Here is a 27,833-nt window from a genome sequence, read left to right on the forward strand (position 1 = left end):
AGTTAGAATAATGTGATCCGTTACAACGCAGCACTGTGGACTGGCCCATAGGATTGTATTAGCAGTGAGTGGATATGCAGATTTATTCTGCAATGAAACTGAGCACTGTGAACTAGGCCTCAAGAGCGTGTTTCTGTAAACTCAGGGTGACACAGATCAGAAGTAAGCTACTTTTGTCTTAATATTCTCCGTGATTCATCCACATAGTATGTGAATGGAAGACAATTAAACTGCTTTATTAAAATTTGGATAATTTTATACAGTTTACACTTAAAGGACACAAACTAAGAAGGATATGGACTTTTACTTTTAAAATAATACCAGCTGTCTGACTCTCCTGCTGATTCTGTGTCTCTAATACGTTTAGCCACAGCCCCTCAATGAGAATGCAGATCAGGTGATCTGACTGAGTCAGACTGCATGCTTGTTTCAGATGTGCGATTCAGCCACTTCTACAGCCAAAGAGATCCACAGGGCTGCCAGGCACCTGGTATGGTTTAAATGGAAACATCCATATGCCTCTCGATTAAGGTTCCCTTTCAAAGCCATTTTATTGTCTTCCTTTTAAATTATGGAAAAATCACAGAGAATCTTAAGACAAAAGAAGCTTACTTTTGATGGATGTCACCCTGAGCTGACACAAAGATGCTCTTGAGATCTTATAATCTGGGTCTGATGCGTTCCATTCCGCTTTGGTGTGGTAGAAGATGTATCCAAGTTCATCAGCTCTAAAATATTTTGAATGAGTTTACAAATCTTGTTGCACAAGACAGCAATCACTCACTTGCCAAGTCGCAAACCTTTCAAGCAATCCTCATTCTAGTCCAGGCATGGGCAAACTTGGCCCTCCAGCTGTTCTGGAACTACAAGTCCCACAATGCATTGCAGGAGTGACAGCCACAGTCATGACTCAAAAGCAAATGCATTGTGGGACTTGTAGTTCCGTAACAGCTGGAGGGCCAAGTTTGCCCATGCCTGCTCTAGTCCAACATGATCTCATACTGGAGTTGAAAATTGCTAACACCTAAACAGAACATTGTAATAAAAGCAGACCAGGCTTTCTGGATCACTTCAGTTCTCCAACATTGGACATTGTAGAACCTTAGAAAATCATGTCCTATTTTCTAACCAAGATATCTATCCATTTTAAAAACAGAGAAGAGAAAGTGTCAATACAACTGAAAACAAAACTGCCCTGATACAGTAAACTGAGAAGTTGCTGTGCACATGAAGTGCACAGCAATTTTATCTTTACTGGTGCAGGAGGAGCACCGGTCATTAACCATTAGCAACGCATGTATTACCGCAGTGCACTGCTATGGCACCATGATTCACCATAGCAACACGCGTGTATAGCGCAAAGGGTCAATAACCAATGATCTCCCTGCACTACTGAAGGTACAATTGCTAAGTGATAGTTGTGCACCCAAATTTTACTGCATCAGGCCCAATGTGACACATTTATATAACTAACTTTACAGATACAGTTGTGCTGATAAGTTTACATACCCTGGCAGAATTTATGATTTCTTAAAGGAATACTATCGATTCACATATTTTTTTAATTGACACAGGCATTGTTTGGGAAGTGCTGCTAAGTACTGGTGTATACATTTTAGTAGCAACTTCTTTGTTTACTGTTATCAAAATACATTCAAAATTTACTGACTCCAAAACTGAGGCTGACTGAGCCATGAGGAGAGGGGAAATTCCCTCACACTTGATCAGTTAACTATGTGTAGCTCTGTGTGTGACAGAGAGATAGAGCTCCCAACAGCTGCAGCTCCTGTGTCCTGTTTCTGACTGAAGTGTCTGAAGAGAGCAGAGGAAATGTAACGAATTGTCACAGCTTTTTCATACTGTTTTTGCTTTCAGCGTTTGATATGTTTGATATTTGCTTTCTGAAGTCTGATATGCAACTCTGGCTGTGCATTGAAGCAGAGACCCCTTCTGCAATTGATTTGTCCCAATATAGCTAAATCCTACCCTCAATAAATTACAGCTTTTGCCTCTGATATTTAACATGAAAAGTAGGAAAATGTTTACACAGCTACTTAGACATTATTTGCACACTGTCATTTTAGAACACTTGGGTATCGATAGTATTCCTTTAACCATTTTTCATAGAATAAGAATAACACAAACTTTAAACAAGTGATCACAGTTGTTTGACAATAAAGGTCTTTAGCTAACTACTAACCATGAGTGAGAGAAAAGTGTTTGAGTGTTATTTATATTCTAAGAGAAATCACCAAAAGGCCATCCTATCATATATATAAAAAAAACAAAAAAAAAAAACACAAATTTTCGAGAGCTGCAGTTTATCAAAACAAATCATAGAACTGATTTTACAAATGTTTCTTGTGTTATTTTAATATTACTTCAATTTAAGCCAATACAGACAATGCCTTTTTTTCCTTTTTCTTTCTTTTTTTTTTTTTTTTAAAACCCATGCCCCACAAAAATAAAAGATACACCAAACATTTGTACATAAGGGATTGTGTAGCATGACCACTTCTAAGAACACAATTCCTACATCTCCTAGGCAGGCGCTGGAACATGAAAATAATCATGGTAGAATGGATTACTCAATTGTGAAGCAGTTCAAAAAAAGAATAAAAAATCCCCAGCAAGTGCTTTACTCCTGTCTTGGTATGTGATCTTCATGCTGGCTCCTCAGTCTTCACAAGCCGAGGAGACAGACGGATTGATGAAGCCTCCAGACGTTGCTCATCTTGGTACGTATTCTTGTCACTGAAATGGATTGATACTGAAGTGATGACGGGCTGGCTTGTTAAGAGAAATAAAACAGTACGTAGGGAAGATAAAACGGCGTATTATAAAACAAAATTTTAAAAAATCCAACATGGCAAACAAAAGAGGTGCCAAAACAAAGGATGAAAAAAAAATTCAGAAAAGGTTAAAATGACGAGTGTCCCCCAGTCTGTTCCTGATAAACTTCAATAACATCTTCCTCCTCCATGCCCAGCTGGAAAACAGAATAGAAGCCAGAAAGCAGATTTATGAAGACTTGCTTATAACCAAGAATGTATACAATGTACATAACAGAGACTATGCAAGGGACTCTCATTTTAAAGCCCCCATTCAGTAAAAAATAAATAATTAAAAAAAAAACCTTAAGGGCTCTTTCACACTAGGAGCTGTTCCGTGCGTTTTGACGATTGCTCCTAGGATACGGTTAGAAAGGTAACATGAAAGTCTATTTGACTTTCATGATAACGTTCACATTAGACAAATCATTCCAGAGCGTTACGTTGTAACGCATCTGGGAGCTTTGAATCAACCAGACGAAGCGTTTTCCCATCGGGTGAATTTGAACTACCGCCGCTAATCGGCGTCGCACCGCATCTTTGACGTCATGCCGCAGGTCATTAACGCGTGCACGAAATCGGTTTGTGCACATGTTTGGTAATGTGAAAGAGCCCTAAAAGGAACCCGAGGTGAGAGATAAGTGGAGGCTGACATTTATTTCTGTTTAAAGGACACCTGAAGTGAGAAGAATATGGAGGCTGCCATATTTATTTCCTTCTAAACAATACCAGTAACTTGAGATACAAGTTGTAGAGGGAACAAATTAAATTCTTGCCATAGTATGTTCATTTACAGTGCTTAAAAAGAAACTGTACTAAAAACAATGCAATTCCTTATTTTTACTTTACTTCATAAATGATTTAGTGTTTGCCTACTGTAAAATCTTTCCTCACCCTGATTTACATTGTGAAATTTGTCACAGGTGGTGATATCTTTACCGCTGGAAAGGAGCATCTTTGCGGAATGTTTGTTCTAGGCTGGGACATCATTGGGAGGGCTACATACCAATACACAGCAGTATATAGCTATAAGGAGCATTTCTCAAGCTGAAACCAGCATAATTTCCCCTCCTCCCCAACATGACTGAGCATGTGCAAACAGTCTAACGCGGCTTAGCCGAGTAGAACGCACAGCATGCAGCACTTTGCTGCGTTACAATGTAACGCAACGTGGGCAGTGTGAACAGCCCACTTGTGTAACATTGCTGTGCGTTGGGGGGGAGCGTTACAGGCTGCACTAACGTGCGCCTGTAACGTCCCTGTGTGCAAGAAGCCTAAAGCCTGGTATACACCTTCAATTTTTGATTGGGCAATCACTGTCCAATTTCACCAATTTCATGTAGTATGAGCGCTCGCCTACACAATCTGCTCATAGTATTCACAATTCCTTAACCCTTGCAGTACATTTAAGTGGTAAAATTGGCAAATCATTGGCCAGTCAAAATTAAAGATGTGTACCATCTTGAGGGCAAGTGCCAGGCTTAAAGAGGAACTGTAATGAAAATAACAATACGTGGTTTTAAAAAAAAAAAAAAAAGATCATTAACAGATTAGTCAGTCATAGTAAATATTTCCTCTCCCTGGTTTACATTCTGAAATGTATAACTGGTGATGAACTCTTTAGTTCTGCCAGGTGATCTGTGCAGAATGTTTGTTACTGAGAGACCTACGCACCGAGGGAGATATTGCTTTCTTGGCAAAAAAACCAAAAAAATGTTATTTCCCACAATGCAACAAGGTTCACAGACAGGAAACTGTGTGGACCACGGTCATGACATCACACTATGGGAGGGATTTCACCACAATTTCAGCTATACAGACACCCCTGATCTAGTTAAGAAAAGGTAAACCTTTCTTGTGGCAAAGGGAGTATCAGCTACTGATTGGGATGAAGTTTAAAGGGATGGGGGGCTTCTAATGGTCCCCCAAAAAAGTCTGAAAACCACTGACCACTGCGCCTGCGTTGCCGTGTCCTCGCTCACGCTGACATCACCAGGAGTGTATTGTGCAGTCCTAGTACAGTCTGCACCTGCGCAGTACGCCCCTGGTGACCTCAGCAGGAGCGAGGACACGGCAACGCAGGCGCAGTGGTTTTCAGACTTTAAAGTCTGAAATTCCAGAAGTGAACCGGAGGCGGGGCCTGAGCATCGGTGAGTGGCTGCGCGGGCACAGGATGTCTGCGAGGGACCATTAGAAGCCCCGGGTAACTTAAACTCATTTTCCCCCGACCCCCCTACAGTATCCCTTTATTCCGGAGTTAAAGTTCCTCTTTATACATTTGTAAGTCCAAGTGAAAAAGGTGAGCCATACCCCTGTCTGCACCCCTTCTGACAGATGAGGATATTTGAAGCAAAGTATATTGAGGATTTTATTCTGCTATTATGTGAATGTCTTGAAAGGTTACATATTGATATTTTAACTATAGCGGTCATGTAACATCATCCGTTACAGGGATGGTCAATGAGATGTAAATCATTCTGAGATGATGCAAAGTTATGCAATTTGTCTCCGCAAATGTATGCAGCTTGAAAATGAACCAATCCAATTAAGTGAGGTGAAATTTAATTGGTCAATTTTCAAGATTTATTTACATAGAAAATGAATTATGCATCAAATCAAAATTATTTGCATCTCACTGACATCCTTTATCAATTACAGCATAGCGCTCCTGCAATACAACGTATGGAAAATATATCAATAACCTCTTTCGGGGTCATGTGATCGGAGATCCTCTGTCCTTCAAAAAGAAACCTTAGAGAATTCATGGGAACACCCTGAAATAAAGAAGAGAGAATTCTGTTAATTTGCTATTTAACAGGTGCATATAGGTGTTTTTTTTTTCAGAAACGTTCACAAATAAGATTTACACAGTGCATAGCAGACATTTCCTGAACAGGCCCAATAAATGTCATTACTGTTTGCATTTCTTTAGTGGAAGGCACATTATGCACCATCACTGCACAATCCCCTAAGGACTAAAGGTGCCCACTAATGTTACAAACTTCAGCACAGAATCACCTGAGCCATCAGATTGTTGAGGTGCCATATATTATGTGAACGATAATCATCTGTTGATAACATTTTAGTGTATCATGAAAGGTTTGTATAATCTGTTGTGGTGGGGATCAGAAGTACGGATTGGTTTGTTGATGGATGAAATAATCGAAGTATTACAACATTTTATTTGTGATAGCATTGTTTATCTTGTTTGCTCAGTCAATTTTTCACTGAAAACCGTACCATTTGTGGGCCCCTTTAGGGTGCATACACATCCAGTTTTGATTGGGTAGCGATTGGCCAATTTTACCACCATGTAGTATAAAAAGGTATCTACATTATCTGTTCATAGTATTTATAATCTGTTGGCCCTCATACTACATGGAAGTGGTATGTGTATATGCATCCCAAGTCCAGGAATGGAAAGAAACGCCCTGAGATACTTGTGTTAAAGGAGAACTGTAGAGAGAGTTATGCGGAGGCTGCCATGTTTATTTCCATTTAAGCAAAACCAGTTATTACCTGGCTATACTGCTGATCCTCTGCCTCTAATACTTTCAGCCATAGACCTTGAACAAGCATGCAGCAGATCATGTTTTTCTGACAATTTTGACAGATATGGCAAGATTAGCTGCATGCTTGTTTCTGGTGTGATTCAGCCACTACTTCAGCCAAATAGATCAGCAGGGCTGCCAGGCAACTGGTATTGCTTAAAAGGAAATAAGTATGGCAGCCTCCATATACCTCACTACAGTTCTCCTTTAAACAGACATCAACCGTACTTCAATTCCCTTTAGGGCCATTTCACACCCAAAAAATAAAAATAAAAAAAAATAGTGTGACACAGCCCACCTGATTACATTATTGCTGCAAACAGAAAAATCACTGTAAAGCACTTTTGGTGTAAAACAGTCCTTAGGCACACATTTGTATCCATGATTTTGTATGTTAAAAAAAAAATCAAATTTTTCCACAGCAGATAAATAAAAAAAGATAACAAATTTGGTATTTACAAATTTGGAACAGGCTGTCAGTTTTTAAGCCTATTGATTTAAATGGTCTGTCTGCTCTAATGTTGATTTTCACTGCAAGAAAACCAATGCACATTTGTCAAATGTGACCCTTGCCTTGCTGTATTCTCAGCAAGTCTGATGTCTATAACTTGGTGCCGTTTATAAACCAGTGAGAGCACTGATACTGTAATATAAGTGCCAGTTACTTTCATGCTAGCCATACAGAAACCTTTGCAGCATAATCTGGTGTTAGGTTTATTTCAAAGAAAATGTGAGGAGTGCTGGAAGTGAGTTATATGATCAGCTGAGAATCCAATGGAAATACTCCTTATAGCCATGGCTGAATTCAATTTAGTGTGTTTAAAGTGTAACTGTCGGGCATAAAATTAATTCTTTTTATCTGGTAAACAAGCAATAAGGATGTTAACCAGACAATCCAAAAGTTAAAATCACCATTACTCTTCATTCCCCAGTTTACCTGACTTATTTGGTATACACAAAAATTGGTACACAAAAGGGAAGTTGCAGGGCATGCTGGGTTGTCCGTTTTTTGCTTCTCTACTTCCCCTCAGACTTAACTAATGCAGCCTGATTGGCTGAAGCCTCTCTCCCTCCTGTTTTCCCCTCCCACACCTCTGTTCCTCTCCAATTGGTTAATATTTCTCATGCTGAGACAATGCACTTTCTATAGGGAAGGGTGGACAAAACATACACAATCAGGCAGAGGAGAGTGAAGGTGCGTACACACATGCGACTATAGTCGTTTGTAACGATCGTTCCCCGATCTTTACCAACGATGATCGTTACAAAAAACGAACCACCGACTATTAAGGCAAACGACGAACGAGCCAAATCGCTACAAAAAGTTCTGTCTCGGCGGATTTTAACCAACGACGATCGTTTGCAAAAGTAGTACATCGTTGGAAACGGTCGTTCGTACTAGGCTTGACATGCGCATTTCCCAATTTCTCCGTGAAACTTCTCATTTTTATGCGCAGGCGCAATAGTTGCTTTACGTGATGTAACGTTCGTTCTAACGATCAGATCGTTACACACCTTTTAAAACTAACTTTACTTAGGTCGTTCTTTTATCAATTAAAAGTTGTGTGTGTACGTAGCATAAGAGAGGAAATGAAATCAGGATTAGCTTCAAAACAGCCATCGTTAAAATGGGAAATAAGGATTTTCTCTTTTTTTACTGTAGAAAAATCACTAAAATCAAAATGTGGACAGTGCAATACATGTTATGTAAGTAGAGCAAGCAATTATCTACTTATGTGTGTTTTTTTCAGAGATGGTATGGCTGACAGCTCCTCTTTAAAGTGAACCCGAGATGGGAGTTATATAGAGGCTGACATTTTCCTTTTAAGCAATACACATTGCCTGGCCATCCTGCTGATCCTCTGCCTCTAACACTATTAGCCATAGACCCTGAACAAGCATGCAGTAGATCAGGTGTTTCTGACATTATGGTCAAATCTGACAAGATTAGCTGCATGCTTGTTTCTGGTGTTATTCAACCACTACTGCAGCCATATACATCAGCATGGTTGCCAGGCAACTGGTATTGTTGAAAAGGAAACAAATATGGCAGCCTCTATATCCCTCTCACCTCAGGTTCACTTTAAAGTGTACCTGAGTCAAAACGGACCGAGGGATTTTTACACTGTAGTCAGTCTATTCCCTCAATGTTTTCTTGGTCACCTCTACTGTGCCGCTGTTATCCCTGTAATGTCTGAGACTTGGCTCAGTCACAGACTATTGTGCATTCACGGCCCCGGCCACGCGCACCACCCAATCATGCTCAGATCATTAAGGCTGCGCTTGTGTAGAACAATACTGGCGAATGGAGTGCGATGGAGGAAGTACATGGCCCTGAACAGCGCATCTCTGGCGACTAAAATTACCTTTTTCCCCCTATTTAAGCTCTGGCTATTGCTGGCGCCCAAATTAGTCAAATGAGTGTTGCTATAGCCATGATACTCATATACATCTTATGGCGATGTCCAAATGATCAGAAATGCGCCAAAATTAGCTGATTTGCTCTACACTGCTGAGGTCCTTCAGAATCAAGTTAGGATTGCTAATGTGGGAATGGAGATCAGTGGAAAAGGGGGATACAATTTTGGTTATCCTCAATTAAAATAGTTGGAGATTGTGTCCAGTTTCAAATCTGTGAAAAGTATGATTCTTCTATACAGCATCAATAGGATTATAAAGATCGGCAAGTCCAAAACCTGTCAGTTCTGTCAGATTTCTACTACCCACAGTAAGTCACAGCAACGTAGGAGAAAAGTACGTTAGTGCTCATTTTACTCTGGAAGAAATGAACTTCTTATTTGTATGCGTTTACGTGTATTTCAAATTTTATTATTTTTCGCAATAGTGGTCCTACTCAGCTGCTGTACCATGGATAATACATGACAAGTGCACAATGTACAAAGTGTGATAGTCCAGAGACAATGATGAGCAAACCATTTGCCTAACTTCTTAGGCTCAGTTTCCACTAGGGCAGAATTCAGTCTGAATCTACAATGTTTCTCTGCAGGAAAGTCGCACGGGGAAATGCTTCCTATGAGGCTAATGACTTACCATTCAGATCGCAAGCCATTGTAAATCTGGACAGCATGCTGCAGCACACACCCAAATCCCTAGCAGTGCATTGCATGGCTAAGTGATGCATGCTCAGCTCACATCACTTCAAGTGCTGGCGTGTGCCTGCAAGATGCACACCGGCTTGTGGAAACCAGACCTTAACCTGTTAACAGCCACAAATGAGTTATCTCACGTTAACATAATACATTGCTTTTGTCTTCAGCTGGCAGAACTCATTGTGCTGTAAATATTTAGTTTACTTTGATCTCTCTTCTCCAAGCAGAGAACAGACACTGAAAGCAGAAGTCCTCTTTTATTGTCTCACACTGCCCCCTAGTGACAAAAGTCCATATATATATATATATATATATATATATATATATATATATATATATATACACACATTGCAGCAATGGTAATTAGAAACTAGGAACTCTAACAAAGAAGTAAAAAAGTGCCAAAATAAATTGGCCTGGAGAAATTGCAAGCCTAAATAAATTGGCTTCTAAAGGGTTAAAGAGGAACAGTAGTGAAAATAGTGTAAGAAATAAAATTGATTATTTTAACAATATTACTTTATAAATTTAGTCACCGTTTGTCCATTGTAAAATATTTTCTCACCCAGATTTACTTTCTGAAATTTATCACACGTGGCGACATCTTTAGTCTGATCTATCAGTGAACTTTTTTTCCCTGACAGTTATCTTACCTCTGGTGTTGACTGTGAGCTACTTCACATTGCAGGTGTTTCCTGGCTATCACTGGGGGTTACAGAATGCTAGAGCACTGTATATGCCATTGTGCTCAATGAGGCCAGATCACGCTACAGGCCTGACTGCTGGCTGGCTTTTCTGAAACTCCTACTGCAAGCTCTTTAGTGATGCTGACGATTGGTCTGAATTCCATAAGAATAAATGGAAATCACGTCAGTACCAGTGATATCCTTAACAAACATGCCAGTTACCATCTGCAACGTCAGCACATCATGTAAAAGTGACTAGATTTATTTTAGCACTTCCAGTAGGAAACTCTTTTTGACATGACAAGCAGTAGAGAAGAGAGTTCAATATTTTACAGCAAATACATTCTGAAAAACAATTTCAAATGTATTTCTCATCTCCAGTCCAATAAAAGTTATCCTCCAATAACATCTATTGCCACATAAAACTGGGCGTAAACAAGCCCCAAACGTTCCCTCTGTTCCCAGGAAAAATGCTACAACACAAAATAATGCTTTGTAAAATTTGCTCCAGGGATTACAAATAAAAACATGACGAACTACCTATATAAAGAAAGCCATCAGAGAAAAGGAATGCCTTTACAGGTTTATACAAGCTGAACAATCATTATCCGAGGGAAAGGACTCTTCCCTGTTACTGGCACACCTAATACCATGCAAGCCGCCTGTATACAGTCAGCAGGGCAGGTTATAGCCATTTCTGTGCCCTTAGTTTTTGTTCTTGGGGTGTCACACATACCCTCCTCCCCACCAAACAAAAAATTGAAGAAATAAAACTGCATCATATTTAGAATGCTTAAAAAAAACTAAAATTAAATTTTGTAAAGATACATATTAAAGGATACCCGAGGTGATGTGACATGACGAGATGGACATAGGTATGTACAGTGCCTAGCACACAAATAACTATGCTGTGTTCCTTTTTTCTTTCTCTGGCTGAAAGAGTTAAACATCAGTTATGCAAGTGACAGTTCCTGTATGAGCCAGGACTGAGTCAGACTACAGTGTGACCTTCACTGATAACTATAAAAACACTTTCCTAGCAGAAAATGGCTTTCGAGAGCAGGAAAGAGATAAAAAGGGTCAATAGTTCACAGATTTTAGCTCTGGCTTACTTCAATGAATGTGTCACTGAGCAAAAACAATACAACAGTAAAAACTTAAAAAGTAGATTTAAATATAAATTAAAACTGGAAGATCTTAAAAAGGAGGATAGATACAATTGTTTATTTCATTAGTTTATTTTCACCTCGGGTGTCCTTTATGCATGTGACCTTTGCCAAAAGTCACCCTCTCTATATATTTTATACCTGAATGCCTTTATACCTGCTACAACCCTGAACTTGCCTGCACATAACACTTTGTCTAATAAGACCCCAAGGGCCTTTTTATTTTTGCAGTACAGTTCCCGCAATGTACAAACATCAATGCACTGCCTCTACCCCATGCATTCCTAGGGAAATAACCAGTAATATCACAAAATCGTCAAATATTCCGCCATTCCATTGTAATTCAGCACTGTGTGACGGCGTCCATGCTGTGCCTATTACAACTGCCTTTTAGGCCTTGTTCACATTATACACACACATTGCCGTGCACATTTTGGCAACCCATATAGTGTGCGACATGCAGCAACATCAGAAGTGCATAGAATGCACTGTCTGAGGCTCGGACTACATGCCTTGTGCAGCAGCACGATGCGCTATCGCACTGATGCACAGATTTTCTGCAAAGCCTAGCGCTGACCCATTCACTGTAGTGAATAGAAACAGCAGCGCAACGCACGGCAGTGCTGATGAGGCGTGATCACAGGAGTTGCGATTGCTTGGCCATCTGCAATGAAAAGTGAGTATAAGGCCTAAGTTACAGTTGGATTGGCAATTACACAGGTGTTCAGACAGCTTCTGGTCCACTGTACTGCGCCATTACTGGAATACTGAGCGGAAAAAAAAAAAAAGAAAAAAAAAAAACACACACACACACACACACACACACTCTAGTTAACCTCCCTGGCGGTAAGCCCGAGCTGAGCTCGGGCTATGCCGCACAGAGAGATATCCCAGCCCCTGGTGGGGCGATTTTCATCATGTAAAGTGCTGTGCGCGCAGCTAGCACTTTGCTAGCTGCGCGCACAGCTTGATCGCCGCCGCTCTGCGGCGATCGCCCGCACGCAGCGGCAGAAGAGGGCCCCCAAAGCCAGAGCCCTGCGCTGCCCGGACCAATGAGTTCCGGGCAGCGCTATGGGCTGGATCGAGTGCGCCTGACGTCAGGACGTCGGCTGACGTCATGCCGATCGTCGCCATGGCGACAGGAGAAGCCAAACAGTGGAACGCGTTATACGCGTTCCCCTGTTTGCTATTGTTGCCGGCGGCGATCGGACTAGAGGGCCACATGCGCCCTCTAGTGGTGTTTCATGTAGCTAGCACTCTGGTAGCTTTACATGAAACAAAAAAAACAAAAAATTAAAAAAAAAAGTTTTTTTCATCATTTGAAAAAAAAAAATTAACCGCCAGGGAGGTTAAGGAATATATGATTGCAAAGTTTTTTGTCCGTGGATACTGGATATAACTGAAGGTATGTTCGTGATCCCTGTAATGGCGATAAACATTTCTTTGCCAGTTAAGCTCCCCAGATCATCACTGCTTTGCATGAAAATTCTGAACAAAGTAAGCAAAACTTTTTCAGAGCAACTTTGAGAAGTGTGCAGGTCTGTCTAAAGCTTCTGGACATGGTTACAAAATGGTTGATAGAGCTGTTCTATGGTAAAAAATCTGATATGGCGCTAATAATATTCCTATCACATCCACAAATAGCATGGCAACATTTTGTGTTAACACGATCTCAGTCTACATTCCAAACATGGTTTATATCTAGTCCCTCAAGTCTCAGTTTGTGCCCAAAATAGTGAGGGCAAAGAACTACCAACATCCAAAGCACATACATCAATTTATCAAAAACATACATGCACATTTTCACTTGCAAAATGCTAATTAACTCTATGTACAAACTTGCATACACATGTATTACCTAGGTAAGGGAAACCATTTAGATTCTTCCTCCTCAGCACACTCCTTGCAGGACCTGGAGCCTCCACCCCTCCTTACAGTGCAGCCAGGATCTACACAGCTCACTAGCAGCAGCTGCCTCAAACAATGAGGGGAGAGTGGACTTCCTGAGATTTCTCCTTTAATAAGCTGCTATCATAATGCCCAGGTAGATGCAGAGGGAGAACAGAATAGGTTTTCTCCCTCCTCAACAGTTTGCTGAGCTCCTGCACAGTATTAAACAGAAGACACTCTATAATGAAAGGGTGTAATGAGTACCCTTGACCACTAGGTGGTGCCCAAAGCATAAGCCTAGGTGGTCTATGCTTAAAGTGGATCCAAGATAAACTTTTACTCATTGTATAATTGTGTTTTATATAATTTATAGGGCATTCCTCAAGCCAAATATTTTTTGTTTTTGTTTTACTACTTTAATTACCTATAAACTAAACAAGCCTTGCCCACACCTCCAGCGCCTTGGCATTTTGAGACAGATGTAGCAAGGGCTTATGGGAGCTCAGTCTGGGCAGGAGGAGGTGGTGTTACTAGGCAGAGATTTCAGAGGCAGAGGGGAGGAGGGAGGAGGAGAGGTGAGTGACGTTTTCACAGGCTGAGGGCTGGAGATGCACAGCAGCTTGCCTGTGTAATGTGACAAACAGAACACGGCCGCTCTTGTATCACAGGAAGAAATAATCATTTACTGTTGAAGCTGTTTGCAGCTAGATTTGCTATGTAAACTTTAGATAAGATATATAGACAAGTTACTTGTTATAGTTCGTTTTTCATCTCTTTAAGAGCAGTGAAGGTATTAGCCTGGTGGATCTTGCAGTGCTTTACATGCACAGCCTCAACAAAAACTTCAAATCCAGCTGGATGCCCCTGAGCTATTAAAATTCAACTTGTACAAAAATCTGATTTTCAAACAGAATTACAGAACATAACTATTGTAAATTGAGAACAATCCACACAACTAAACAATTCAGCTTTCATCAGACACTTTACACGCTGTAGACAGTCACCGACTTAATTACCGTACCTGTCTCTGACAGTAGGATTCTTTCAACTTTTTCAAGTGCGTCGTCATCTTTACCTTGAAGTGGATTTCACTGCTGTCCTGATCAATAAAAAATAAAGTCTGATTAAACAGATGCAAAATACATTCCCAATTCAAAAAAATAAATGCAATGATGTATAAATTGAAAAACGTTATATTTAATTAAAAATAGCACAATGACATAGGACGTGTCAAATGAAAAAAAAAAAAAAAAAAAAAATTATATATATATATATATATATCTTAGAAACTCCATTTGTAGATGAAAAATATCTGCTCATTTTGACAGCAACACTATTTAAAAGTTAGGATGGCATAATGAAAACTGGAAAGCCGGTGATTTAAAAGGCATTTTATGTCAAGGTGCAAAAATAACACCTAGGAAAAAAACTCGGGAGAAAAAGCGAATTGCAAATGGGCCTTTGTCTTTCTCTGTGAAATCCTTGTGCAGTTGGCAATTCAATCTCTAACTGAATTATGCACATAATTCAACAGCTCCATGGTTAGAAAAAAAAAAATATAGATTTTCAGCTACTGTTTTCATCGGTCCCAAAAAGTTTTCATATGTTGAAAGAAGAGATGTTGCAGCACAGTGCCAAGCATGCCCAAGCCCAGCGATTTTTTTTCTCAAGAATTCCTGGCATCAACATATTTTTCATAAAACTTTGGCTATGCTCTCTTTGTATTATCTTCAATTACCATAAATGTTTTTTTTTTAATCAGACAGAAGAATATTTATGAGCGTTTTATATCTTTTAGAGGAAAATAGTAAAAGGAGTATCTGGGTAAATCTACAGGTCTGCTAAAAAAAAAAAAAAAAAAAAAAAAAAAAAAAAGCTATAACCTGCTGACCCAAACCCCCTTCCCAAACCCTTTATGCATTATCTACCAGTTCTTCTACCGTTTATTTAATACACACACACCGCCCTGAACCTTCAGATGCAAGTCCCACTCATGATTTGATTTGTAGTAAAAAAATAAATAAATAAAATAAAATGGTGTCCAGTGTTTTTGTAATTTGTTTGAAAAATCTAAAACATGCTCATAATAGCATATTGACCCTTTAGCACTTCTGATTTCATCCAAGGAAATTACCATAGCATTTCTGAGCTAAACCTTTCAATTCTGGATTGCGTTATGTCCTCTGACGCAGTAATATAGCACACTTGAGATCTGCCATTTCCTTAAAGTGAACCCAACGTAAAAATAAAACGTGAGAAACAATTGCATTTATCTTTCTCCTATAAATGACTTTTTTCAGATATCCCTTAGAATTTTATATTTTAACATTTACAAATATTGAATGTTTTTCTGTCTCTGCTCAGTGGCAGCCTATTAAGTGTTTAGGAGTTAAAATACATGAACTGTTGACCTTTTCTATCTCTTCCTGCCCACAGAAATTGTATTACATAGTTACATAGTTATTTAGGTTGAAAAAAGACATACGTCCATCGAGTTCAACCAGAGAACAAAGTACAACACCAGCCTGCTCCCTTACATATCCCTGTTGATCCAGAGGAAGGCGAAAAACCCTTACAAGGCATGGTCCATTTAGCCCCAAAAGGGGAAAAAAATTCCTTCCCGACTCCAGATGGCAATCAGATCAAATCCCTGGATCAACATCACTGGGCATTGCCTAGTAATTGTAGCCATGGATGCCATTCAACGCAAGGAAAGCATCTAAGTCCCCTTTAAATGCAGGTATAGAATATAGGTATATTAAGGTATAGAATATAGGTATAGTAAGAGTGATAAAGATGTGGAATGCATTGCCACTTCCTGTGGCAATGCATTCCACATCTTAATTACTCTTACTGTAAAGAACCCTTTCCTAAATAAATGGCTAAAACGTTTTCCCTCCATGCGCAGATCATGTCCTCTAGTCCTTTGAGAAGGCCTAGGGACAAAAAACCTCATCCGCCAAGCTTTTGTATTGCCCTCTGATGTATTTATACATGTTAATTAGATCCCCTCTAAGACGTCTTTTCTCTAGACTAAATAAACCCAGTTTATCTAACCTTTCTTGGTAAGTGAGACCTTCCATCCCACGTATCAATTGTGCTGCTCGTCTCTGCACCTGCTCTAAAACTGTAGTATCTTTCCTGTAATGCGGCGCCCAGAACTGAATTCCATATTCCGGATGTTGCCTTACTAGAGAGTTAAACAGGGGCAATATTATGCTAGCATCTCAAGTTTTTATTTCCCTTTTAATGCATCCCAAAATTTTATTAGCTTTAGCTGCAGCGGCTTGGCAATGAATCCGATTATTTAACTTGTTGTGGATGAGTACTTCTAAGTCCTTCTCCAAGTTTGCTGTCCCCAACTGTATCCCATTTAATTTGTATGGTGCAAGACCAAAATGCATGACCTTACATTTTCCAACATTGAATTTCATCTGCCATTTATGTGCCCATATAGCCATCCTATCCAGATCCTGTTGCTATATTTCACCATCTTCCTGAGAGTTGATGATTCTGCACAATTTTGTATCATCTGCAAAAATAGCAACACTGCTTTCTACTGCATCTACTAGGTCATTAATAAATACATTGAAGAGCACTGGACCCAGTACAGACCCCTGTGGGACCCCACTGCTAACAGTCACCCATTTTGAGTATGATCCATTGACCACAACTCTGTTTTCAGTCCATTAGCCAGTTCCCTATCCATGCACACACTCTTCCCCAGTCCTTGCATCCTCAACTTTTGCACCAACTTTTGTGGGGAACAGTGTTGAAGGCCTTTGCAAAGTCCAAGTATTCTGCCAGGAAACCATTTACGGCTGCAACTTTGCTCAATACAGGCCGCAAAATAAAAAAACTGGTTATGTTTTGCACTGTACATACAAATGTTTATCTCATGTCATTTCGGGTACACTTTAAGCTTTAAAGACACTTACCTGGCCAATTACTTTCAGCTTTATATAGTCACCACCTTCTTTCTTGTCTCCTAAGTCCTCGCTAGATGGTTTGGCTTCCTACAGAGGCAAAAAAGAACAAACAATTTCTACACATACATTCAAACAATCCAAAGAACAGAAACAACGAAAAAAAAAAAAAAAAAGTATACAACATTACTAAGTAATTTCCAGCTATGCTTCAAGCAAACCTGAAGTGGAAAGCACAGCCCCATTCAGTAAGGTTGCCAGTATTGCTTTATGCTGATTGTTTCTGGTTACTATAGAAAAATTATCCCATTCAGTAAGCTGTGGGCAAATAAGATGGTTTCCTTCTTTGCATCACCTAATAGAGTAGTAGCACCAGCGGTGGTGCCCAAAGAACACTCACCTGATCCATGGTCAGATGACACCAGGTCTCGCATCCAGTTCGTTCTCCACTGGCTGCAACTCACACTCTTTTTTCGCCTACATGTTATGTGTAAGAGATGAAGGAACGCAGAAAGCAAGCTGCCGAAAGAGGACAGATCAGATGCAAAACCCAGTGTGGTGTCTCCAGCCCCGGATCAGGTAAGAGTGATCTAGAAGCACCTCTGTTGCTTCTACTCAAATATGGGGGGGGGGGGGGGGGGGGGCAGCAATAGACCACCAGGGAAGCTACATGGGGAAGAGCAACTTGATCACCAGGGAAGCTATATGGTGTAGGGAGGAAGGCCATCAGACCACCGTAGAAGCTATAAATTTGGTTCAGAATATTTTTAACCTCTAATCCTAGATACGGCTTATGGTTGGGATTGGGCCAAGGTTCTTCTTTTGTTTGGGGAAGGGAGGGGGGGGGGGGCAGGATTTGGAAAGCCTAACAGCAGGTTGCTCAATCTCAGACACCATCCACGCAGACAGAGCTGTTCCTACTGGCCCTCTGTTCCTGTGAATCGTGGAGATATCCACAAGGAAGGCATTTGAAGCTGGTCTTCGACAGAGGAGAGCAGTCGGTAAATATCGAGTAGGTTACTGTGTTTTACCGCATGCTGTAACCTTGAAGAATTGACATTTACTGACATTTGTTGAGGTGTTTACCGCACGTCAATAATTTACCTCACTGCTTGGTAGTTTCAGCTTGCCATGCGGTAACTTTTGATGCTTTTCAGCTTGATGAATTGAGGCCCAAGTATGCAGGTTAGGTGTTCTGACAAGCTTTTCTCTACTGCCTAAATGCTTGTGCCACTCATGATGATAGCAAAGGCCAAAAGATTAGCACGATAAGGAGGGCTAATGGGGAGGTCATACATAAGGGCCTTTTTCCACTACCTTGTGATTTGATTCTGATCGCAAATTGCAAGGTATATTAAACTAATGGAAACTGCAGCAGCAATTTCCATTAGTGCGATCAGATTTTGGTCAAAGCGCAATCATCGTCCTGACGCGTTTTGTATGCGATTGAGCTGTACTATAATGAGCATAGTAGCTTAAGCGCATGGTGGAAATTGAAATGCGATTGCAAACGCGATCACAATCGCATTTCATAGTGGAAAAGAGCCCTTACAGTCAAAACTGAAAACCAGGAAGAAAAAAAAAAAAAGAAAAAAAAAATCACTTCTATTATATTGCAAAACCCACATCTGTCAATCGCATGCACACACTATGGGTAACATCATTAAACCAACAAGGTCTCAGTCACAAACTGACAAGACTGCTGGCAGCTGAAGGAATGATTCCAATAGCATTCCTTTCTCTGGCAGTCAGATCCCCATTAACATAGTCTGTTCATGCTTCCTGATGTCCTTTCATAGGCGCAGTGCTGCTGATTCAGCTCCGCGTGGAGAAAGCATCTTTCAGAATGTGGAATCAGCAGGTTCACTATGCAGAAAAGATGAGGAATAATATTCCGTAAGTAAATGAGATTTCTTTACCTGAGAAGAGACAAGACCAACCTGCTCTACTGTCAGCAAATGTCTTATCTAAATAAACAGTGCTGTAATACAAAAAAAGCAAAGCTCATACCTCTATGCACATATCCCAGCAACCAAAGTGCATAAAAGGTTATATACAAAATACTGCTTAAGTAATTTTGCAATATGTTTCTGCTACCACTAGCATTAGCTACATGAATCAAGTACGTCATATTTCTTAAAGGTGCACTGTAGTGAGAGAGCTATAGAGGCTGCCATATTTATTTATTTTTAAGAAACAATTGCCCATCAGTCCTGCTGATCCTTTTGGTTGCATTTGTGTCTGAAACACACACCTGGAAAATGCGGCTTATATAGCCAGACTTAAATCATGACAGTGATATTCAGATGATTTTTTTTTCCTAGGTCGGTGGCTGAAAGTATTGGAAATACAGGATCAGCTGGACAGCAGGGAAACTCAGAGTGGGGGAAGGGGGGGGGGGGGGGGAGACTTTATGTTATGTTGGTGTACCCTGTGGTACCGCATATATGCAGCCGTACACTTCTGATCACTGTGGACCTGTCTGCCACCTTGAGTAACTATGTAACACTCACACCCTTATTAACCAGTGTCACCCTACCAACTCTATATAACTTTGTTTTTTAAATACAACTGTTTTCCTAAGTTTTCATTGCGATGCGACGATCACACGCGTTTAACTTAGCGTGCGTAAACTATTACGCGCACAAAATGCAATTATGCAAGTATTTTGATTACTTGGCTTCCTTAACATTTGTCAGATGTTTGTGAACTATAAATGCTTTGCTCTTCAGCACCAGCTTCATACGATTTTGCGATTGGGCAAGTAAGTGTTATTGGTTTGTATGTGTTCCTTAATTTTTTCATTTTGTTTTTTAATTTAGTTATTAAATTGTGTTGCTCATATGTACAATGTCATGAGGTTTTTTGTAATTCTGTAATGATGCAACCGTGCTAGACCGCGAGAGTTCCCAAAGCGGTGTGGGACATCAGGTAGAACAGGGCAGGGCTATGGATGGAGAGAAATGGGTAGACTGGGTTGTGTAGCTTTCGGTCAGGCAAGTTCTCTCTCTTTTGTCTGCTAGTCTGTTTTGTACAAGTTGTAGGTTGTGGATTGAGACAGAGCAGCACCAACTGGAACTGAACCCAGGACTGTAAGTTCTATCCCGAGTGTAGGGCGCATACTGGGCTATGTGCAGCATCTGGAATCAGCTTTCAACACCTCTACTGTGAAACCAAAGCATCCCGGCAATGTTCTCCCCAGGCTCTTTTAGCTGGGTGCTCCACCCGGCTAGTTTTGATGACCACCCAGCTGTCATCGGCTCACCTCCTCCTATGCTGTAAGCAGAGTTGCTCACAGAAGCACTGGCCCTGCATTCTCTCATCTCGCCCCACCCGGCTACTTTTTCATGCCACCCGGCTAGAAAAAAATTCTGGGGAGAACACTGCCCGGATGCCGACATATAAACCTTTTGCAATCCTATTTTGGACTATGCCTTTTCCTGTGTAGGTCCAATGTCGGCCCTAGTCCGAAAGATGAAAAATGGCTGCCGCTAGGTCGCACAGTTCAGATCAAAGTGTTTGACCAAGTCTGTAACTTTGATCGCTACCACCACCACTCTCTGCCGTTACACCACGTACTTTCAGGCTTCTTGCACACAGGGACGTTACAGGCGCACGTTAGTGCAGCCTGTAACGCTCCCCCAACGCACAGCAATGTAACACAAGTGGGCTGTTCACACTGCCCACGTTGCGTTACATTGTAACGCAGCAAAGTGCTGCATGCTGTGCGTTCTACGTTAGACTGTTTGCACATGCTCAGTCATGTTGGGGAGGAGGGGAGAGCGGCCGGGCACATGGCTAATTAATATTCACTGCACTCAGTGACGTGCAGTGTTTACTTCCTGGAGCGCCCGCTCTGTGCGGCCATTGGCCGGGCGGGACCACGTGATGCCGCATGCATCCAAGAGTACGCATCACGGACGCCAGAGTGAGCTGCACAACGCGGCTCACTCCGACGTCCACACCAGAGAGCACCAGGCGTTGCGTTAGGGGCACGTTATGTGCCCTATAACGTGCCCTAAAACGCAACGTCCTGGTGTGTAACTAGCCTTAGTATTACATGGGGTAGCATAGAAGTTACATAACTGTTTTCAGGTTGTATCCGTGTCCAAACACTGTAGCAGGCAAATTGATTGTATGTGTGTAAGCAATGGATGACTTGGTCAGAGTCTCTCCGAAATGCCAGGTCTTGCAAGGTGTTCCTAGTATACCGTGGTTAGAACCTACCAAAAGTCATCCAAGGATTGACAACTAGCGAACCCTGCAGCAAGGTGACTTAAAGAGACACTAAAGTGGAAAAAAAAATATGATATAATGCATTGGTCGTGTAGTACGGATAATTACTAGAACATTAGTAGCAAAGAACATATTCTCATATTTTTAGCTATACAGGTAGTCCACGGTTAACGAACGAGATAGGCACTGTAGGTTCGTTCTTAACCTGAATCTGTTCTTAAGTTGGAACAATGTGCTATCTTTGTCCCCTGTACCTTCTCTGTGCCCCCCATGCCTCCAGTGTCCCCCTCTGTACCTGCTTATACAAGTTTAAAAGCCATTTTTCTTAGAATTTTCTAAACTCAATTTTCTCAAAAACTACAAGCCCAATTTGAAAAAAAAATGATTTGGCTTGTTCCCATGGAATCACTGAATCCATGCAGTTCACATCCATGGGTCGTTTGTAAGTTGGGCGTACGCAAGTCGGGGACTACCTGTATAGTGTTTTTTTTATAACATTGTATCATTCTCTAATATTTGCAGTTTACACACTACTCAGCATTATAAATGATTTTACAAAGCAGGCAAGTGAACTTTTGAACTGTCCTCTGCAGGGAAAAAGAAAGTACAGTGACAGACAGTTGAGATAACAAGCTTCAGAAGACAGAGCTCTCTGCAACTTTGAAAGTCGTAGAGATCAGTGGCACATTTGCATAGATAACAACTGGAGTTTCTTAACTCTTCCTGTACTGGAAACGATATTAGACTCATTTCTCTGCTCGTAATGTTTTATTTCTTAGCTGTACCACACATAAAAATCATATGTTTATTTTCACTTTAGATTCCCTTTAAGGTTTATTGATGTGCATGGGGAGCAAAGAGGAGCTAGTCTGGTCCAATCCTATAGAAGGACTAATGTAGCTCAAATTGATGAAACACGCAGGTCATGAGAGAAAGAGGTCAGTACACACTGCATCATAGATTCCTGCATATAGGGAGGAAGGGAAGGATGAAAGACTGCACACCAGTCCAAGAACCCATGAAGATCTCTGGCCACCATCAAAACACCTACAATAAGCACTCAAGTGTCAAAACTAAACCGTACTGCAATGGAAGATGAACTTGTCTGATGAATCATGTCCTTTTGGCCTACAAATTTTCTACATTTCAACCCGATCAAGCATCTATGGGATGTACTGGAAAAACAACTGGTCAAATCATGGAAAACCCAACTTGGAACTTACATCTATTTTGTAGAACAAGAGGGACTGCCTAATCAAATTTCACATCACTAAATAGGAGAAGAGATGGTCAATCAGATACTAATCATTATAAATTGAGGCTCCTGTTTTGATAAATTTTATGCAAATTTGCACAGCTCTGAATTGGACCAGTCATATGCAGTGGCTGAAAATTGTCTTTAGTCCAATTCTAAGCACCATAAATCTGCATAATAAAGTTTGGATGAACTCAAAATTATTAACATCTGATCTCTAGAAATGAGTAAAACCGGAGGAAAAGTCCACTGATCGGCTCTCTCTGAAATTAAAATGAACATTTTACACTGAGGGGGAGGGGAAAACAGGAGGGAAAGAGGCTTCAGCCAATCAGGCTGCATTAGTTAAGTCTGAGGGGAAAGTAGAGAAGCAAAACAGGACAACCCAGCATGCCCTGCAACTTACTTTGTACGTACCAAATGTTGTGTGTACCAAGTAAGAGTCAGGTAAACTGGGGAATGGTCATTTCTCAACAAGAAAAGTAAGTGATTTTAATTTTTGGATTGCCTAGTTAGCATCCTTATTACTTGTTTATCATCAGCAAAGCGCTAGTGCAGAAGCCGGCAGATGGACCTCTGGGACCAATTCACAAGAAGACCTGGCAGGAAAATATAACTTTATAGGAGCAGCAAGTCAAGGTTAGGGCAAGATTTACCCTAGATAGTAGTGCGGTCTGGCAATGGAGTATGCACTGGGCAGCTCTGGTTATCCACTGCAAATAGAAGAAAAGCAAGAGAGAGTGCTCATAGTGTGTGTAAGTTAACAGGTACTAACTACCCTAGCTGGAAAGGTCTCACATCGCTACTATAGTACATGAGTGCAGCATTTTCAAGGTACCATCACTTGAGCAGAAGCCGTTGCGCAGTGTCACCACCTCCCTATTCTGAGGGCTTGGCCCTGTGCTGTCTGCACGCTCTCCTCTGATCCAAACTGACAGATGGTATCCACCTCCAATCATGAGCTTCTACACGTCTCCACTGGGGTTCCTCTGGACCCACAGAGGGTTGTCTCTAAGTAGAAGGAATGCTCTACATGGCTGTTCTTACCAAACAGCCTGGGAACCCAGGTAAGACCTGTCCAACTAGGACACACACACACACACCTTACACACACTGTGAGAGCTCTTTATAAGAGCAGAGGACTCATTGAATCAGTAATGTACAGTGGAGCTTTTGCCATCACCTAACAAGGTTCAGGACTCAATCCCTCGGACAACATTGCAGGGCTTAGGCTATACAGGAGTGATAATGGCTCAGCGAGCAACTGACTTCACATGGCAGGCATGATGAGAACAATGTTCTTCGCTGGGTTTATCTGCTGGATTCATGATTGGCTGGGATCAATAGGCATCGGGGGCTACTGCTAGATTCTCGGCAGAGGCGATTATCTGCCTTGTCCCTTCTAGCACGTGTACAAAGTTTTGTTCTGTGAAAATGATGAAACATCTTCTAGACCAGAGAAAGTTTCCACCTGAAGTTACCTTACCTCACTAGGGTGCTGTGATTGGAGAACTTTTATCTGAGGCTCCACCATACCAGCACCAAAACACTCACGCAGCTTTGATTTCTACATCAATTTCATAGCAAGAGTGGAATTCCTTTTTAAAGAGAACCAAAGGCTTATAATGCCAAAAGGTAAATACTTATATAAGGAAAAAGAAGTCTCTGTATCCTCCAGAGGCTTTCCATGCTGTCCTCCGCTTCTATCGGGGACCTTCTTTAATTTCCAGGCCGAATCCACTTCTGGCATGACAACAACCGTGCTGCACCCTCGCAGTAGCGGCTCCAGCTTACTGTACAGGTAGGCACTGTACGGCCCACTCATGCCTGAAGAGGATCGCGGCCCAGGTGTGATTATTGACCAGCCCTTTGTCGGGTAACTTGGGAATGTAATCAGAGCCGGCCTTTGGGGGTGGCAAGTGGGGCAATTGCCCCAGGCCCCGCACCCTCTTCAGTGCTGGGGAGAGCGGGCATAGTTGTTAAAACTCACAGGTCTTCACGGATGCTCACAGCCACCATCTATTTCCTCTCCCAGCATCTGTGTATTGGTAACAGCGCCCCCTGGGATGACGTGACCGCATGTCACCACAGGAGGGCACTGTTACCAATACACAGATGCTGAGAGAGGAACTAGATGGTAGCTGTGAGCATCCGTGAAGACACGTGAGTTTTAACAACTATGCCCACTCTCCCCAGCACTGCAGCCACATTATCTAACCTGTACTGCGGGGCACTTACCTATCTAATCTATACTGCAGGGCTTCTACCTATATAATCTATACTGCGGGGCACCTACCTATCTAACCTATACTGCAGGCTGGCACCTATCTAATCTATACTGCAGGCACCTATCTAACCTATGCTGCAGGCTGGCACCTATCTAATCTATACTGCAGGCTGGCACCTATCTAATCTATACTGCAGGCTGGCACCTATCTAATCTATACTGCAGGCTGGCACCTATCTAATCTATACTGCAGGCACCTATCTAATCTATACTGCAGGCTGGCACCTATCTAATCTATACTGCAGGCACCTATCTAATCTATACTGCAGGCACCTATCTAATCTATACTGCAGGCTGGCACCTATCTAATCTATACTGCAGGGCACCACCCTACCTAATCAATACTGCAGGCTGGCACCTATCTAATATATACTGTGGGGTACCTACCTAACTAATCTATACTGCAGGCACCTTCCTATCTAATCTGTACTGCAGGGCACCTACCTACCTATCTAATCTGTATTGCAGGGCACCTACCTACCTATCTAATCTGTATTGCAGGGCACCTACCTACCTATCTAATCTGTATTGCAGGGCACCTACCTACCTATCTAATCTGTATTGCAGGGCACCTACCTACCTATCTAATCTGTATTGCAGGGCACCTACCTGTCTAATCTATACTGCAGGCACCTATCTAATCTATACTGCAGTGCACCTATCTAATCTATACTGCAGGGCACCAACCTATCTAATCTATACTGCAGGCACCTATCTAATCTATACTGCAGGGTACCTACCTACCTGTCTAATCTATACTGCAGAGCACCTACCTGTCTAATCTATACTGCAGGGCACCTACCTGTCTAATCTATACTGCGGGGCACCTTCCTTACCTAACCTATACTGGAGGCACCTACCTATCTAACCTATACAGTGTGTGCTTCCACAACGTGTGTATCCACAGCATATATCTCTAGGCCCCGCATATGACACTCGCCCCAGGCCCCGCGTACTCTAAGGCCAACTCTGAATGTAATCCACACTAAGGGACAGGGGATCGGAGAACCTTTATAGGATACAAAGTCTTTCATCTTCTTAGGCTAGTATTTACACTTTCACATTCTTCAACACTCTTTGACTCAGCATCCCCTTCCCCAAAATAAAGACAGATGTCAAGAGAATATTTAGAATAAATGTTCCACTTTTGTGAGGCCTCCTCCACTGTGCCTCTAAATAGGCATAATCAGCTACAAGACCCTGACACACTGTGCACCGAGCCTTGGTGACGGCAGCTCTTCAGGACAGACATACTTCCATCCTCCTCCATTATATAACGCACAATCCTGTATGCGGAGGCTGCTAGGACACCCTTACATAAGCCAGCGCTTAGGATTTGTCTGTGCTCCGACACATGCGCGTTCCTGCGCCTGGCGCAATCCTCGGAGCAGCCAGCCCGTCCATCCTCCCCCCACCAAGGCAGGACACATAATGGGAGGAGAGGGCGATCCTCCGCACCCTCACCTGGTCAGACATGCTGCTACAGTCCCGCCGCTTCTCAGACGCCACCAGCCGCTCTCCTCTTCTTCCTCCGGGCACAATAACACACTCTCAAACAAGGTTGGGGTTCCTGTCCTGGGCGTGACGTCACTTCCGGGCCGGCCCTCAGTTTTGACGTACATGTTGATGTTCCTCTTGTGTGTTATGGCTCTCTGCATAACAACGTCTGAAGACAGAGCTACTGTACTTTGTTGTTATAACTACTACGCATACTCGCTACGCATAGAGACATTTGACTCTTGACAAATCAACGTTTTTCCTCTTCAGGTGTTCCTGTCTTCAGCCTAGTCTATAATTTTGTATAAATACATGTATTTGCATTTTATTGCACATTTTGTATTTATTTTATATTGTATAGTTAAATTACATTGCACTAATCTGAATGTCTGATATCAAAATTACAGCCTTGTTTATCACTAAACGTAGTAGTGACTACTAATCTAGGGAAAATGTCAACGCTATATTAGTAATAGGAAAAGGACCAAGATGATTTGAAAAATGAATATATTTTTTCTACTTATATGTAACCGAAGGTGTTATTATGAAGGTGTGACTGGAAGTGTGGTACGCACTGTATTATCACTAGAAAATTGGTGGTTGCTGGCTGCAGTTTAGAATTGTACATTGTGTGGCTTTGTGTACAGTGTGTGTATGTTGCTGGTAATTTGATAATTTCTGTTAGTATGCTTAATAACCAGCACTTCTGGTTAATTTCATTTACCACTTCAGCCCTCAGTCGTGTATAACTTTATCACTACTTATCACAATGAACTGATCTATATCTTGTTTTTTCCGCCACCAATTAGGCTTTCTTTGGGTGGTGCAGTGGCTGGATAGTGTAATGGACACAGGAGACCTGGGTTCAAATCTCGGCTCTGCCTGTTCAGTAAGCCAGTACCTATTTCAGTAAGGAGTTTCTTGGGCAAGTCTCCTTAACACTGCTACTGCCTACTGAGTGCGCTCTAGTGGCTGCCTCGCAATCGCTTTGAGTCCGACAGGAGAAAGGCACTATACAAATACTGCCATTACATTTTGCTAAGAGCTACTTTACTGTAAATGCATTTTAACAGGAAGAATAAAAAACAAACTGAAAAATGTCATGATTTCTCAGGTTTCAGCCATTATAGTTTTAAAAAAATAAATGCCTCCACAATTAAAACCCACTAATTTGCCATTTGCCTAATAGTCCCGGGTATAACACCGTTTAAATTATGTCCCTATCACAATGTATAGCGACAATATTTTATTTGGAAATAAAAGTGCATTTTTTCCGTTTTGCATCCATCACTATTTACAAGCTTATAATTAAAAAAAATTATAGAAGAAATATTTCATCTTTACATGGATATTTAAAAAGTTTAGACCCTTAGGTAAATATTTATGTTTTTTTATTGT

General features: G+C 41.4%; 1 protein-coding gene across 1 annotated transcript; it reads right to left on the reverse strand.

Moving 5' to 3' along the window:
* Positions 1–2,346: 2,346 nt before the first annotated feature.
* SUMO1 (small ubiquitin like modifier 1) lies at positions 2,347–26,542 on the reverse strand. The gene is made up of 5 exons (XM_068245110.1): positions 26,403–26,542; positions 17,173–17,250; positions 14,256–14,333; positions 5,534–5,605; positions 2,347–2,989 (listed from the first exon to the last, which is right to left on the reverse strand). The coding sequence occupies exons 1-5, from the start codon at positions 26,412–26,414 to the stop codon at positions 2,921–2,923; spliced, it is 309 nt and encodes a 102-aa protein (XP_068101211.1). The 5' UTR covers positions 26,415–26,542; the 3' UTR covers positions 2,347–2,920.
* Between the last annotated feature and the right edge of the window lie 1,291 nt (positions 26,543–27,833).

This window comes from Hyperolius riggenbachi, chromosome 7 (assembly GCF_040937935.1).
Source record: "Hyperolius riggenbachi isolate aHypRig1 chromosome 7, aHypRig1.pri, whole genome shotgun sequence".
NCBI lineage: Eukaryota > Metazoa > Chordata > Amphibia > Anura > Hyperoliidae > Hyperolius > Hyperolius riggenbachi.